Raw genomic sequence first — 16,362 nt, 5'->3', positions numbered from 1 at the left:
ATACTGTATCGAACCGAGAACCCGCGATACACAGAGTCACGATACTGTATCGCGATACAAGGAGGCAGTATTGTGATACGTCCTTTCAAAGTTTTTTTTACCCATCAGTCCAGAAAACAACCACAATATGAAGTGATAGTGTTTCCAAGCTGGTGTGCTTGGAACAGGATTTTGGGTGCTGGATTTATATATAGCATGCACATTTCCACACACACACACACACACACCCACACTAGAGTGTGGCTCGGGCCGTTTTTTTCTGTTCGAGCCCGGCCCTCAGCCGACAGAAAAGTGATCGACACCGACCCGAGCCCGAGACTAATTAAAATGTTTGTGTCCAAACCCGTCCGAAGCCCGAGACCACTGTAATAACAACAGAACATGTGCGCAAGCAAGATTTTCTATGTGGGCTCCTCCATACTCAAAATAGCACGTGATAAATAGCCAGGATAGGCAAAGACGTTAGGATGAGGCAATTTGCAGTAGCCTAATTTAGTTACACACGCATAGTAAGTATAAACACACACACACACACACACACACACACACACACACACACACACACACACACGTGACAGCGCAGCTTATGTTTCTATGTACGAGTTATTGAGCTTGTGAAGGATGGTTGCCTGATGGTCTTGTTAACTTATTATTTATAAAAATGCGACATCGCCGACAGCACTGAGTTATATCAGCTGTCAATCAATGCCGTGCGGAGAGAGAGAGAAAGCGAGATAGAGAGAAAGTTTAAGTTTCCAACTTGCTGCAGCATTCCAACGGGACTCCGCGTGCTTTATTCGCGCTCTGCTTGCCTTCATTGCCCGTTTGACAGCGCCAGGTTAAACTGAAAATGAACAGCGATTTGGGAGGTGGTCACCAAGCAATCTGCGCGAGAGAGTTACACCAGGCGCGAAAATGAACAGCGATTTGCGATGTGGTCACCAACAATGCAATCTGCGCGAGAGAGTTACACCAGGCGCGTGCACGCATCATTCACAATGTATGATGGAATTAGGCCTACTTGTTTGATGTGGACAAGATAATTTATTGGTCTCCGCCATTGAGTGTGGTGGCGTTGTTGTGAAGGATGTTTGCCGAATTAGGTTAAGTTTCGGCGCTCTTTTCTCTGCTGATAGACGACCCCAGCCATTTAGAATGTAAAGCCGTCTATTCTTAAAACAATGCAAAACGCCACCAATGAAAATGTGAACAAACGTCCATAAAAATGACAGCCAATGCATTTTCAAATAAGATCTGGGATTGATTTTCGCGGCTCACTTCTGAGGGGAAATGTGGCTCGCTGCTTGCCCGAGTCAAATTTGTCAGTAGGCTAAATAAACAACGACGCATGGGGTGCCGGGTCAGCCAGATGGAAAAAAAGAGATCTTGATGTAGACGTGCCCATAGCCTTGCCTACTTGGCGTGATGCAGATGACTGTGCTACGTGTTCATTGAATATGTATGTAGGCATGGCAGATTTTAAATGCAGGTCTGTTGATTGTGTTGGGCTATAATATTTTTTCTATAACCTTGCGAGCCGCCAAGTCAGGCGTCTCGCGAGCTGCAGAATGAGTAACAGGGCTATAAGCTAACCCCGAAGAACAGTAGCCTGTTTGGCCCTCCAAGAGACTGCCATTTCCCCTGATGTCCATGCGGTCAATATAAAACCAGGAAAGGTTGCACGCACATAGTTACAACTGTAGCCTACAGTAAAAGTGACACCAATTAAGAACCTACTGTACGTGAAGGACATGACATGTCACAGCGGACAAAATAGTAACAGGAAACCTCTCAGCCCCTACCTTACACTCCACGTAGCGTGTGTGTCTTCTTAGTTATCCATATTATGGTCCTTGCTAGCCCCATGCTGGAAATGTAATCCTTGGCGAACAATGCAGTGACAAACTTCGTCATTTTATGTCCAACATTCAAGACAGCCTCGAAGGCATGGCCTACAGGCCTACAGCAAAAGACCATGCGTTCACTGACAACTGTTGATTTGGCAAGCAAGTTCACTCGGCATCCCTGCTCGGCTGACTCGGAGTGGGCGTCCAAATGTTGCCACTGGTAACTGGCGCGTGCATACAGCCAATAATAATCACTGGCACAGTAGCCTACCAACATTTTCATTTATGCATATTCAATTACTTATTTTTTAATCACAAAACTGCCGTTTGCATGAACTGAAACGTTTCCTCTGGTTGCTTACAATTTTCACAATGTCTGTTTGCTTCAAGCCCGAGCCCGACCCGAGTCCGACAGATATTCTATTTTTGTTGTCCGAGTCCGGCCCGGCCCGTCGGGTTCCGACCAGGCCCGTCGGGCTTCGGTCGGGTTGCCATGCTCTAACACACACACACACACACACCACACACACACACACACACACACACACACACACACACCCACACCCACACACACACACACACACACACACACACACACACAGAGTTACAAGACAGATATAACACAGATATAACACACACACTCACTTATGTAATCTGCTACATGTTTTCTCACTTTCCTAGGTACACAGAAATATATCCCACACACATGCACACGCACACGCACACACGCACGCATGCATGCATGTACGCGCACACACACACACACACACACACACACACACACACACACACACACACACACAAACAAACAAACAAGCCCACACTCACACACACACGCACACACGATTTACTGCATGCTGGATCGCCGCACCAGATTGAGCGTGACGTGACACCACAAAGTTCTAAAATGTCAGGGGACGGGAGAAGAGGCGAGGCGTGATTCACGACACGACACCAGAACCGGCTGGGCGGAAGTCCGTCCCACATTACACAGCTAAAATAAGAAAACCCACACAGGCAAACTTTCATGAATCCTTCATGGCCACTTGACAGGTGCGTGCATGCATCCAAGGCAGAGAGGGAGAGAGAGAGAGAGAGAGAGAGAGAGAGAGAGAGACAGAGAGAGACAGAGAGACAGAGAGAGACAGAGAGAGAGATAGAGAGTGGCCTCAAGTGGCCTCAACCACTGCAGAGTTCTGCCATTAGAATGAGTTAATGTCGCTCCATCAAGCATCTGTAGACACAAATGTCACGGATAACAAGGTAATTGATTTTTGAAGTACGTATTTCTCTTTTTCTCTTTCTCTCTTCATTTCCTTCTTTATCTTCCTGCTTTTTCCCAAACTCCTCATCCATCTACGTCTTTCCTCTCCACCACCCCCTTCATCTTTCTCTCTTTATTGTTCATCTCTTGCCCTCTCGCTGTCTCTCTCTCTCTCGCGTGCTTCCGAGAAATGATGCAGGATCGCGACTGACCACTTGAGAATAGCGAGTGGCTAGCTACATGGAATCAAGGGGTGGTCCGAGTGCATTGACATTACTCTTAAAGAAGGGATGGAGGGAAAAAGAGGAGAGATGGAAGGTCAGTCAGGCTATGACTCATGATAGGGATGGTGATGTGGGGTTGGCAAAGTAAGGACGATGCAAAGGGCACTGACACTGACAGGGGGCCCTTTGAAGGCTATTAATGTAATTTCATAGCACCTGCCCTCTTAAATTAGCCTGGTGACCCAGACTAATTAGTCTGGAATTGCTCAATTTAGAAAGCTGAGGGGGCGGTGGGGGAACCAGATCGTTGTAGTTATGCTTCAAATTAGCTCAGCGGTCTGCACTGCCCTGGCCAATGTTATGACGAATCAAACGATTCATGATTCAAGATTCTTTTTTATTTTTCCCGAGGGAAATTTGTCTTGGACATACTGTATAGCTACAGCATAACACACAGCAAATGAAAAACACTTACACAGACATAAAGCGCCGTATTGTTAACAATAACCACTCTGCTGTCTCCACCATCCTGTTAAAGCTCGATCCAAAGATTAAAGCAGAAGGGAGGGAGAACTTGCATTAAGATTGGTGGTCTCGGGCTGCTGCCTGCTGTGGAAATATTACAAGGACCAGGGGTGCGTTTCTCGACAACATCGTTGCTAGCAACTTACTTGGTTGCAATGCAATTTCCCATCGGAAACCTAGTAAGCTGCTAACAGGTTAGCAACGATGCTTTCGAGAAACGGGGTCCAGGGCTAAACCAACTGGCCCAACAATAATACATGGGTTCTACATTTTTGTTTTCTCCTGGCTGCGCGACTCTAGCTGCGCACAACTCAACCTCTGATTGTTGGAAACCGCTGTCGGTCAAAAAATTAACTCACGTGGTTGGCTGCCAGTGTCTTGCCCCGCCTCACAACACCGTGTTTATAAACACGGTGAACCCATGTATATTATTGGCCGCTAGGTAGGCGGGTTTGGCTAGCTAACTAACGGGGTCAGAATGAGGACACTGAAGTCCATGCTATACTTTTTGAGGAGCTGGCCTGGATGTATACGATACTGATACAGTCTACACAGAGGAGGAGGAGGGGTGGAACAGGCACAGGGATCAGATCCTGGGCTGGCAGAAGGAGGCAGTGGTGGAGGGTAGTGGAGAGAGAGAGAGAGAGAGAGAGAGAGAGAGAGAGAGAGAGAGAGAGAGAGAGAGAGAGAGAGAGAGAGAGAGAGAGAGAGAGAGAAAGAGAAAGAGAAAGAAAGAGAGACAGATTCTGAGCAAGAGAGAGATATAAAGAGAGATAGAGAAAGAGAGACAGATTCTGAGCAAGAGAGAGATATAAAGAGAGATAGAGAAAGAGAAAGAGAGAGAGATTCCGAGCAAGAGAAAGAGAGAGAGAGAGAGAGAGATTCTGAGCAAAAAAGAGAGAGAGAGAAATAGAGAAACAGAGACAGATGCAAAGTCAAAGGCAGGGCGGCAGAGTGGAGCAGAGCAGAGCAGAGCAGAGCTTAGCCCAGCCTCCCATCCTGAGAGCCTGGGAGCCTAGCAGCAGCCTTAAAACAGCCTTACAGCCTTAGCACAGCCTCACCCACCCTCCATGGCAGGAGCAGAGCCTTCCTCATGCGGCTTTCCTCCTCAGCTCAGACCCACCACCACATATCTACTCTGGCACACTCGTGAATTATGCAACGGTATTAAAACTGTCAGCGGGGCTTGAGAGCTATATGGAGCAGTGTGTGTGTGTGTGTGTGTGTATGTGTGTGTATGTGTGTGTTTGTGTGTGTGTGTGTGTGTGTGTGTGTGTGTGTGTGTGTGTGTGTGTGTGTGTGTGTGTGTGTGTGTGTGTGTGTGTGTGTGTGTGTGTGTGTGTGTGTGTGTGTGTGTGTGTGTTGGGCCCACTCTTACAGCTGCTGAAGTAACACACTGCAAAAATCTCATGAAATTCTGGATGGGCGCAGTGTGACTGACAGTGTCCTATGGCATTCGCCTGAGAAAGACCCATTTGTGGGTGGAAAGTCGGAAATGTTAAAGTTGCACATAAAGTATACCGTATATAGGACATATACACAGATAACTGAATCACTGACTTACAGGCTGGAAGATGTACATGTTCAACTGTATGTAATTGGCCTCAGGAAGAGTCATTTAGGTCTAAACATCACAGAACGTATAGAAGACACACAGCAAAAAAAACAACATTAAATCTTAATTCAACACTCAATCTGATTTCATATCCTCACTCTCTCTCTTTCACTCTCTCTTTCACTCTGAATCTATCTCTCTCTGTCTGTCTGCCTGTCCTCACTCAGTCTGTTTTTCTGTTCTCTCTCGTTCACTCTAAAATCTCTTAAGTCTGTCTGTCTGTCTGTCCGTTTGTCTGTCTCTTTGTCTTTCTCTCTCTCATCTTCTAGACTGCATTTGGCCCCAGTGTACTCTCTAAAGCAGTATTTCTCAAAGTGGGGCGTAAGCCCCCCTGGGGGGGCACGGAGACATCTCAGGGGGGGCGTGTGACATCTGATTTTGTTTTGTTTTTTTCCCCAAGGAAATGATTTCCTGTCTCGCCAATAAGTCAATAAGTGTAAAGCCCTCACCAACATTATATTACTAATTGTCATGAATTTGAATAGCATAGGAAATGAACACACATCTGCATTCGACTGCAGTCCCTCTTTGTTTAATCTCCACCAGTCACCTTTCCTTTGATTCTGCGCAGCGATCGCAAAATCAGTTTGCGCGAGTAGGCCTACTGCTGTTGGGGGGGGGGGGCTCGGCTCGGAAGCATTCAGACCCTCCGAAGGGGGGAATGATGGAAACCGTTTGAGAACCACTACCCTAAAGTGTGGCATTACTGTAACACTGCATGCTTTTTTCTTGCTGTGCAGTAGAGCAGTGTGCTGGGCTGGGTGGCTTTGTTCTTTCTCCGTTGTGCTCAGCCCCTCTGTCCAGTGCACTGCGCACACGCACACGCACACACACACACACACACACACACACACACACACACACACACACACACACACACACACACACACACACACACACAGTACTGCACACACACACACTACAGAGACTGGGTGTGATGGGGTGATGATGGGAAATGTGATGAGTGCTAGCTGAGAGCTCCGGCTTTGTTCACACACGTGTGCACATGAAAAAGGAAACCTCAGTGTTTTATCAGCACTAGAGTGGCTTTAACCTCTTCTAGATTGCACTTGATCACAGAGTACTGAAATAACACTGCACATGTAAAGTGTGTGGTAGTTTATCATGTACGTATAACACACATAATGTGTGTTATAGATAAACCATAACTTAACCCATTGATGCCTAAAGCACCCGCAAAACATGGCTGCTGAATGCCTAAACCATTGTTGGGAGAGTTGCCCTCAGCCTATAAAAACCTACATATCTTAGCCTATGATGCACATAAAAACATGAAATAAGATGTATTTAACCCCTAAGACCCTCATCTGGCATTAGAATGTGTTCATTCAGCTGTAACATACCCACATTTTTATAAAAAATGCTAAAATCTCAAGAGCCTGAATGCAGCTATATGTCGCTCTAGGCACCAAAGGTCAAACAAAATATACGTGTCATCAGGCTAAAATGGGTTAAACACACACATAATGTGTGTTATAGCCTACATGATAAGAGATGGCTTATCTATAACACATACGATGTAGCTGTCACTGTATCAAACTCATATTTTTTTGTACATTATATTTAGATGGATGTACATGTACTGTGTGCACATGCATATCTTCTAATGCAACATTGAGTAACACTTTCATATTAAGGCTTCTTTTTCGTGTATCTGAATTATCATGTAATATTACATACCGATATGTAGTTAGTTACACTGCAACTTCTGTACCTAAGCCCAACCCTGCGATACAGTGCAGGATGTTACATGCTGTTTGTTGTTACATGGTACCTAATGAATGTACCGCTAGTAGAAGCCATAGCCTCTTACTGCAGATTGGCCTGTTGACAGGCCTATTCACTCTTCACTGAAAACACTCAACTACATCATAACAACATTGCTATGACATTAGAGAGAGACTTGAGTAACATATTAAGACTTGATCATTACAATTGTGTTGACGATAAGGTTATAACAGAAGCTCTGTGGTAAGGGGTTGAACTAAAGTGTAACCCTATAAGGTTTAATCATACAATGTTGTAATTACATGTCAACAAAGTGAGCCAAAGTGTGGTCACCTCAGTGCCTTCAAGAACATTTTGGTGCATCATTGTGTGCAACTTTTCTTGCTGAAACGCCCAGCAACAAATCCAGAGATGCTGTATAAAAAAATGTGTTTTGCACAGTCATGCACAGAAAAACATCAAATCCCTGCCAGACTTATCTGACGTAAGTAGCCTCTTTGCGTTCACTCATTGCTGAAAAGACTCAACTACATCCTGACAACATTACTAGGACATTACAGAGGACCTTAAGTAACAGATGAAGACTTGGTCATTACAATTTTGGTGAGCGTACATTTGAAGAGCTCTTTTCCAAAATGAGATATATCCATTTTATAGAATGTTGGGAAATTTACATTTTTGTATTGGGCATTCCATTGAAATGCATTGCAAAATGCATTTTTATAGAGGTTTTAAAGTATGTTCTCAAAATATTTGAATGGCAAGAATTCACACATACAGTAGATGATAGGACATCTTAACAGTCAATTCCAATATTAAAATGCAAAAAGTCAAAAATGGTGGATATAGCGTTTTGGAAAAGAGCTCTTCATTTATAACACAGGCTCCGGGTAAAGGGGTTAAGATTCTATCACCACGGCCCTGCCATAGCCTAACAGTAGGGCACTGGGTCACTATGCCAGCGACCTGGGTTCGATTCTGGCCAGGCTCATTTGCAGATCCCTCCCCGTCTCTCTGTCCCTACTCATTTCCTGTCTGTCCTCCACTGCCCTGTCAGAAATAAAGGCATTAAAAGCTCAAATATATATATATTTTAAAAAGATTGTATCATCACTTGCTTTGCATGCAGCAAACACTTGCCATGCCTGCGTCCCATGTATCCTCCATGCAAGGTGAAGGAGTGAGGGAGATTTTCTTAGTGGAGCATATGAATACTGATGAGAACATATACTGGATGAAACTCCCTGAGGTAAAATGCAAATTTCTTGATAGCACTTCGTCTGTTCTGTCCCTAGCTGGTCCTGTGTGTAGCTACAGCCAGACTGACGATCCAAAACACAAACATGGCACCCACCAGGGAACGAAACAAACAAACCACGACCTGTTCTTTTATGCAAAACACTTGGAATCATTCAAATTCAGATCTTAAAAATATAAACATGTTCTGAATGGGACACACAAACATGCACACACGTACACAAACAAATACAAACACACATTGTACACACACACATGCACGCACACATATACACACACACTCAGACAAACACACAAATACACTCTTTCTCTCTCTCTCAAGACACGCTGTGACAGTCAGCTAAAAAGATATAACAAAGATAAAAGCGCAAAGCAGGAACAAATCATGCTTTTTCTGCCCATCTCCAAATAGAGTACCAGTTTCTCTCTCTCAAACACACACACACACACACACACACACACACACACACACACACACACACTCAGACAGACATGTTGTGACCGTCAGCTTGTAAAGAGATATAACAAAGACAATAGCGCAAAGGAACAAATCATGTTTTTCAGACCATGTCCAAAAAGAGTAACAGTTTCTCTCTCTCTCTCTCTCTCTCTCTCTCTCTCACACACACACACACACACACACACACACACACACACACACACACACACACACACACACACACACACACACACACACACACACGCACCAACAAAGCCTGACAGCGTCTCCTGCCAGCAGCAGGCCTAGTGTAAAACCTACCATCCAAATCCTCCGAAGGACACGCTCCTCTTTCTTCTCAGCATGGTTCCTCCTTTTCCTCCTGCGCCTCCTCCTTGCTCCTGGTTCCCTGACTCCTCACTCCTATGTGTGCTTCCCACGGCTGGCTGTCTCCCCACTGCTGGCTCTGCTTGTTCACGTGGTGGGCTAGTTGGCTGGTTGACTGGCTGGCTGGCTGGCTGGCTAGTTGGTTGGCTGGCGTCTGAAAGGCTTCTTGGCTCCTGCACTCCTGTGCTGCGCTGCACTCCACTGGCTGGGCTGGACCCTGTGTGTGTGTGTGTGTTTCTCTCTCTCTTGCTGTTTGGTCTGCCCACATGCACTTCAGCCGGCGTTCCCTTTGGCCACTCACTTCCCTTCCTTCAGCTTCTCTCTCTCTCTCTCTCTCTCTCTCTCTCTCTCTCTCGCTACCCCTTCTCTCTCTGTCTTTCTCTTTCTCTCTCGCACGCACTACCCCTTCTCTCTCTCTTCCTCGCTCTACCCTTTCTCTCCTCCCTTCACTCACTCTCTTTCTCTTTCTCTCTCTCTCACACTCTCCTCCTCTCTCTCCCCTTTGCGCTCTCGCTTTCTCGACCACCTCTTTCTCTCTCTGTTTCTATCACTACTCCTATATTTCTCTCTGGGTATCAGTCTTCCTCTTTTCTTCTTCTTCTTCGTCTTCTTCTCTCCTCTTCTCTTTCTCTGCTCTGTCTGTTGTTCTCTGTGGCAGCGCTGGTACAGGGTTTCGGTTGGCACCGCTGGTTATCTTTCTCTATCTCTCTCTCTCTCTCTCTCTGTCACTCTTTGTTTGGGAGTCGCATCTACTGCATACCCGGCTCTCTTCCCTCTTGGACCCTTCCTTTCTTCTTTTTTTCACGCCTCTCTCTCTTATCTGCTTTTTCACTCCCTCTTTCTTTCCTCTGCTTCTGGCAGTTTGTGGGTCTCGCACCTGCCCAGTCTCATCCACTCTCTCTTCGGCAGAGCGATAGAGAGAAAAAAAGACAGTGTTCCACTCTCACTGGGTGGCACTCCGACTGTGAGCGAGAGAAGAGAAACAGAGCGAGAGAAGAGAGGGATAGAGAGAGAGAGACATGAGTCGGCAACACAGCGTGAGAGTGTGAGAGAGCTAGAGAGCGTGGCAGTGTGTGTACAAGTGAGTAGGAGAGAGAGGGAGAAAGGGGGGGAGAGAGAGGGGGAGAGAGAGAATGGGAGGAAGAGAGGAGGGGTGTGGGAGGAGGAGGTGTGGCTGTGTGCAGTTTGCTTTCCGTCTCTGATCTGTCTTTCCCCAACGTCTCGTGGGGGAAAAACAGCCTTCCTATCTTCTACTCACAGTATGTTTTTTTCCCCAAAAATAGAGTGCAGATTGGCAGTGACGTGCCCACTGCATTTCTGTTGGACATCAGGCTATAGTGATGGCTAACGGAGATGGGGTTGGACCATAATGAGTGCTGCTACTGCGGCTGCTGATATACAGTAGCCAAGTATCCCCAAGCACCACCATTAAGCACAAGCATGACTACACATAAAGCACAATCATGGATGCACATCCAAGCACAGATGGAAAACATAAAGCACAAGCATGGGGTTCGCATGCAGTCAGACAGACATGCTAGAATGGGTCCATGTGTGTGCTTAACAGCTGTTCAGTTCCAATGGTTCCAGATGGTCTTTGATAAACCTTCACAAGATCCCCACCAGACAGGATTCTTCTACCAAGTACATGGTCTTCAAATATGTCTGTTTTGTGGTTTTGCTTCTTCAGCCAGAATGAGCTCTTTTTTTATCATGCAGTTGGTTTCTATCACACTGTAAAGCTGTTAACTGTGCTGTAGAATCTATCTATCTATCTATCTATCTATCTATCTATCTATCTATCTATCTATCTATCTATCTATCTATCTATCTATCTATCTATCTATCTATCTATCTATCTATCTATCTGTCTGTCTGTCTGTCTGTCTGTCTGTCTGTGCAACATTAAAGTGCAACACTGTCATATTGCTCTGGCACACATGGCTGGGAAATAAAATGGGAAGGCTTGGTGTTGATATAGTTGGACAATACCGCCATCAGCTGGAGTAAAACGGTAAAGCAACAAGAATATCAAGCCCAAACCAAGGTGTTTTGTAACTGGCTGTGTGCGGGAATAAATAATTAATATCTTAATTGCTTCTCCTAATGTCGTTCTCTGTGACACATATTGACCAGTGTGTATGACACTACATAAAAACTCCTTAATACTAGGCTATTTAACCCAGGGAGGCTTTGCATTGGGGTACCTACCTAGCCTAGCCTTGTGCATGATAAACGCTACACAGATGTTTCTCCCCTTCAATGTACACAGCATTTACCGCCAATTATTTACCTACCATTTTTAGAGTCGATGAACTGTGTCAGATAACATGGACAGCAGTCTGTGATGGCCTCCACACAGCCTCCCAGCGCTTTTCCGTGGCATTCGTGCTTCCTTGAGGTTGGCCACAGTAGTAGGCTACCGTTATTTGATTCACTAATTGATGTGTAGAGCTCTGGGTTCTATTAGTTGGGACAGTTTTAGTGGACACATGGACCTGACAAGGGGTGGTATCTACATCAGTGGGTGGTACCTTTCACTCCTAAAAGCATTTTCATTCGCTGCGAGCAGGGTTCGAACCTGCGCGGGGAGACCCCATTGGATTTCAAGTCCAACGCCTTAACCACTCGGCCATCGCAGCTCCTCCCCTTCAGATAATAGCCTACCTACAAGAATGGTCCGGTGGATGCGAGCTCCATGCAGAGTGATTTTTGCTGTTGACAATCACGGGAAATGTTGCAATGATGCGCGTGTTCGTCGCATGGCATGTGCATGTTTGGCCCTCTGGTGGTCGCGTGCAGGGGTGGTTCCAGTCACTCTCCGAGTAGTGTCTCGCTGCGGCCCGCGGGAAGGCGTGGCTATGACATCAGTCCCCGCCCATCAGGCACAGGTGCATTCTGGGATTGCTTAGCCCGATTGATGCCAGAACACAGGTCTGTGTGCCAGAAACGGTCATAGAAATAATCCCGTGGGTGAAATTCCGCCAAAATCGGATGATGGGGAGTGAAAGTGAAGAGAAAACATGCCACTCCGAGGATACCAATCTTCACGTTTTGTTTCATGAGGAAAATGACTAAAGGTGAGCGTTACGTTACAGTTATTTTCAGGGACAACAATGATGGCTCCTACCTAATTTAACTGCACATTGCTAAATTTAGCCAGACGCAGGCCACGTTCAATACCGGTATTTCTGATTAATAATGATGTACTTCGTGTCATTTGTGTTGTATTTCTCTCATTTGGCAACATCAAACTATATATTACAAATTTGTCAAATATATGGGAAGTTAGTTACTTCGCTGGCGCTAAGGATAACTGAGTGGCAATCATTTAGCCACTTAGCAACCATGTGGTGCAGATCCACTCGTAAACAAGGGATGCAGCAAGGTGAATACGACGTGACCATTGCTGGTTCTCAAATGGTGCACTTCTGCACTTCATTGTTTATTGTTCAGTGCATATGGCGTATTAATTGCGCACTGAAAGATAGTGCCAAAAGAGAACAGGCGCACCATCTGAGACACATAGCTCACGTGAGCTCAGAGGGCGCTACTAGTAGCCAACGCAGTCAGACAGAATTAGTAACCATGCCAGAACTTCCACTGAGCTCTATCCTCCTTATTAAAAACATGTTTGGCTGTTGTTATAGAGTTGGGAAGGGCTATTTTGACTTGCACTGTAGACCTCCTGACTAGAATAGCCATGCGTTTGGTGTAGTAGCTTGCACAGACTAGCAGATGGCAAGGAAGAGAGGCAAGAATGCCCTCCCATTTGTTTTTGTTTCAGATAAACTGATATCATAAAATAACTGAACAATTCAAAGAACATGACTGGCTATAGTTAGTTGTGTGCCTAGTGTCAAAGTGGATATGGATTGTTTTGTATGCTTCTTTCATAAAAGGTAGAAAAGATGAAAGTGGACGAGTACTGTACAATAGACCAATTCTGTGCACATTTTTGAAATGGATTTGTTTTTCGTTTTTTTCCCCCTCTACATCCTACCAGGTTTCTTACAACAGATGGACCCAAGGGCCTGGATGACGGAAAACTCCAGAGAAGGGACCTTGAATTTCTCTCCATTAACCTAATCACACAAGGTTAACATTGCTTTTCTCGCAATATTAGTATTTAGGTTTAATGTGTAGTTGCATTGCTCATCAGTTACAATATGAACAATATTAGTCTGACTGGTAGCTTGCAGTGTAGAAATGTCATGATTTGACTGTCATTACGTTTGCATTGATGCAAAGTAGACAATAACTTGACATATTAATATGAATGCATCAGGGAAGAGATGTGTGTGGGAAATACTTTATTCTGATCGCCCAAATCATGAAAACACAACATGTCACAGAAGTGAGTGTACCCCTCACATTTCTGCAGATTTGTAAGAATATCTTTTCAGTGGACAATGTTTCACTTTGAAATTTCACTTTGACACAATGAATAGCAACCTGTATACAACTTGTACATCTGCTTTAATTTGTTGCTCACTCAAAAAAAAATAAAATACAGCCATTAATGTTTTAAACATTTACCCACAACACCAAGATAAACAAATCTGCTACCGGAGTTATCGGACTGTTGCAGAACTGTTAAATCAAGCATGCTATGGGATTTTAACATGGGATGTGCTAATTTTGGTGAGGTACATTTTGTGACATTAATGGCTGTATTTCAAATGATTTTCAGTGAAGCAATGTGGGGTTAGGTGTGTCCTTACTTAAGGGCACTGCGTTACGGATAGAGGTGTAAGGGGGGTATTTGAACAACCCTCTGATCTTAAGACCACCTCCCTAACCACTAAGGCATAGGAGAATGTTCAATACATGGTTGTGCAGACTACTCCTCATGTTCTATTTTTGTTGCTCTCATTTTTATTGTCTGTCTTTTATGCCCTGCAGGATATTGTGCCTGTTTGGGTAAGACAGCTACATGGTTTAACCAACAGGTGGCAGTATGAGACCAGATATACAGTAAAGACAACTGTGACTATTTTCAAGACTTCTGTATGTACTAGTCTAGGGGGAAAATTATATGGCACTTAAGAAACAGAAGTGTCATTGGAGTTGTGATGGGCCGGAAAAACAAAAACATTACCCTCTGTTAATGTGATGTAGCAAACCGTTTATATGAGAGTTAGTATGATATATTGGCTTCGATTTCCCTTTTAATTTCATTACAAAATACTCTTGCACAGTTGACACCCATATCAACGAAAAGAAAAGACTGGAAAAGCATAAAGCTGACCACAGTCCAAAAACTTATTTTGTTCGGCTGCTATTCATTTTTTGTGTGTGTGATTTTGTTTGGCTGCTATTAATTCTTTGCTTTTTTGTACAGGTGGTACATGTGTATAATATATTTGATACGTATTTGTAGTAAATTTCTCTTGTCCTTTGACTGTCTATTTATTACAAACGAATGAAGAGCCTCACTTCAGGATCTGTATAGCAGAGGAGGACGTGTAAGCTGTAAGGCGTTAAGTTCTGCCAGGAGGATGAGCTCAAGCTCAAGTTCAAGCCGGTATGAGCCGGATGAGACGGTATTCAGCTCAATTATTCTCTTGCATTAACCAACCAATCACTGTTTCTTGTTCTTAGGCACACCTCTCCCTTGCATTCTCATTCATTTGCCTACAGCCAATAGGAAGCCTGCCCGCTCATTTATAAAAACCCTCTGTCTATCTCTGCTCTTCCACTGACTAGAGTGCGCAGGTGCCGACGCCCCCACCGCCTCCACTTCAGCCTCCATCGCTGGCCGGTCCTCGTCCCATGAGGAGGCTCTGCGAGGTGTCCCTGCTTTTGACGCCTTGCCACCACAAGGATTGTGAGAACCACCACCTCCAGCCACCGTCACCATTTGGTCCCCGTCCTGGGGGGGTAGGGGGTAGCGCCCCCCCCGCCTTACCCATCGGCAGGATATGCGCCCTCTTCATCTGAATTATTCAAAGCAGGCGGGGGCCTACGCCAAAGAGAATCACTACTGCATACTTCAGTGTCTCAATAAATATCTTAAACTTTAATTTGGTCTATCGAGTCTTTCATGGTAGAAGTGGAGCTTCTCCCTATTCCCCCTCCCACAAATCCATGAAAAATGCACTTTTATTGACTGTGGAATTGGACTGTGTAACTATTTTGTACACAAATGTTATATGACCCACTCTTGCACCTTTATTGCTAATCACAGCTCCTTGTCTACCTCTACTGCACTGCCACTTATATGACTGAATACTTAAAGCCCGGCCTCTGGACTGTACAACAAAGCTTTAGTAGTCTATGCGGATTGAACTGTGAATTACTATTGGTCTGGACTCTGTGCCACATGGCTCTGTCTGTAATTCATCTTCTTATTCCTGTATACGTGTAACCCATCCTAGTTTTGTATTGATGACACAGCCTATTGTAAATACTAACCTGATTTGCCGTAGATTGTGTAGTGTTGTACTAGCAGTAGCACTTGTACTATATTATTACTTGATATATATTGCTTTTTTGTATATGGGGGCTGTTTCAAAAACTACATCTCACTGGACTTGTATAGTGCAGTGTTTCATTTTGCTGCAAATCTGTGCTGCTATGAGTGAAATGGTCACAAAGAACATTTTGTCTCAGGACTGTTTTAGTGTGCTTCCATTCCATGTTCCATTATTTTGCAAACTTACAGTATTCCTTTTGGACAATTAAACGAAATATCAAGTTTATAGTTACAACAGATATGTAGTTTGATATAGTTACATCGCGGCTCATTGAAATTGTGCTGCCTATTGCCAAATTTCATCTTGAATATTTATTTGATCTTGAACACTGCTATGTAATAGACTAATATAACTAATAAATTAATAGTATGGCCTACAGTAAGATTTGCAGATAAAGATAGGCATCTTTGCATCATAAATGTAGCCTACATACATTATTTATTATACACTATCATAAATTTACATCACTAGTCTATCTGGAAAGTCGAATTGGCAGACGTGGGGAAGATCCATCTTTTCGTGTATTGAAAGTGCATTTTTTCCTAGTCATAATGAACCGAAGAATTTGATGGTGGT

At 44.5% G+C, this 16,362-nt stretch overlaps 1 protein-coding gene and 1 non-coding gene across 2 annotated transcripts in view; both read right to left on the bottom strand.

The window, feature by feature from the left end:
- Nucleotides 1–9,414, bottom strand: part of rap1gap2b (RAP1 GTPase activating protein 2b) — a 110,659-nt gene extending 101,245 nt beyond the window's left edge. The window contains exon 1 of the mRNA XM_063203165.1: nucleotides 9,242–9,414. Within this exon, the coding sequence (XP_063059235.1) occupies nucleotides 9,242–9,285 (44 nt within the window). The 5' untranslated portion in view covers nucleotides 9,286–9,414. The remainder of the gene's footprint in view (nucleotides 1–9,241) is intronic.
- A 2,453-nt stretch (nucleotides 9,415–11,867) lies between these two features.
- Nucleotides 11,868–11,949, bottom strand: trnas-uga (transfer RNA serine (anticodon UGA)). The gene has a single exon. It is a non-coding gene; the product is annotated as a tRNA-Ser (tRNA).
- Nucleotides 11,950–16,362: the final 4,413 nt, after the last annotated feature.

The sequence above is a fragment of the Engraulis encrasicolus genome, chromosome 7 (assembly GCF_034702125.1).
Source record: "Engraulis encrasicolus isolate BLACKSEA-1 chromosome 7, IST_EnEncr_1.0, whole genome shotgun sequence".
In the NCBI taxonomy this organism is placed as follows: domain Eukaryota; kingdom Metazoa; phylum Chordata; class Actinopteri; order Clupeiformes; family Engraulidae; genus Engraulis; species Engraulis encrasicolus.
This window is presented reverse-complemented; position numbering and strand designations above follow the sequence as displayed.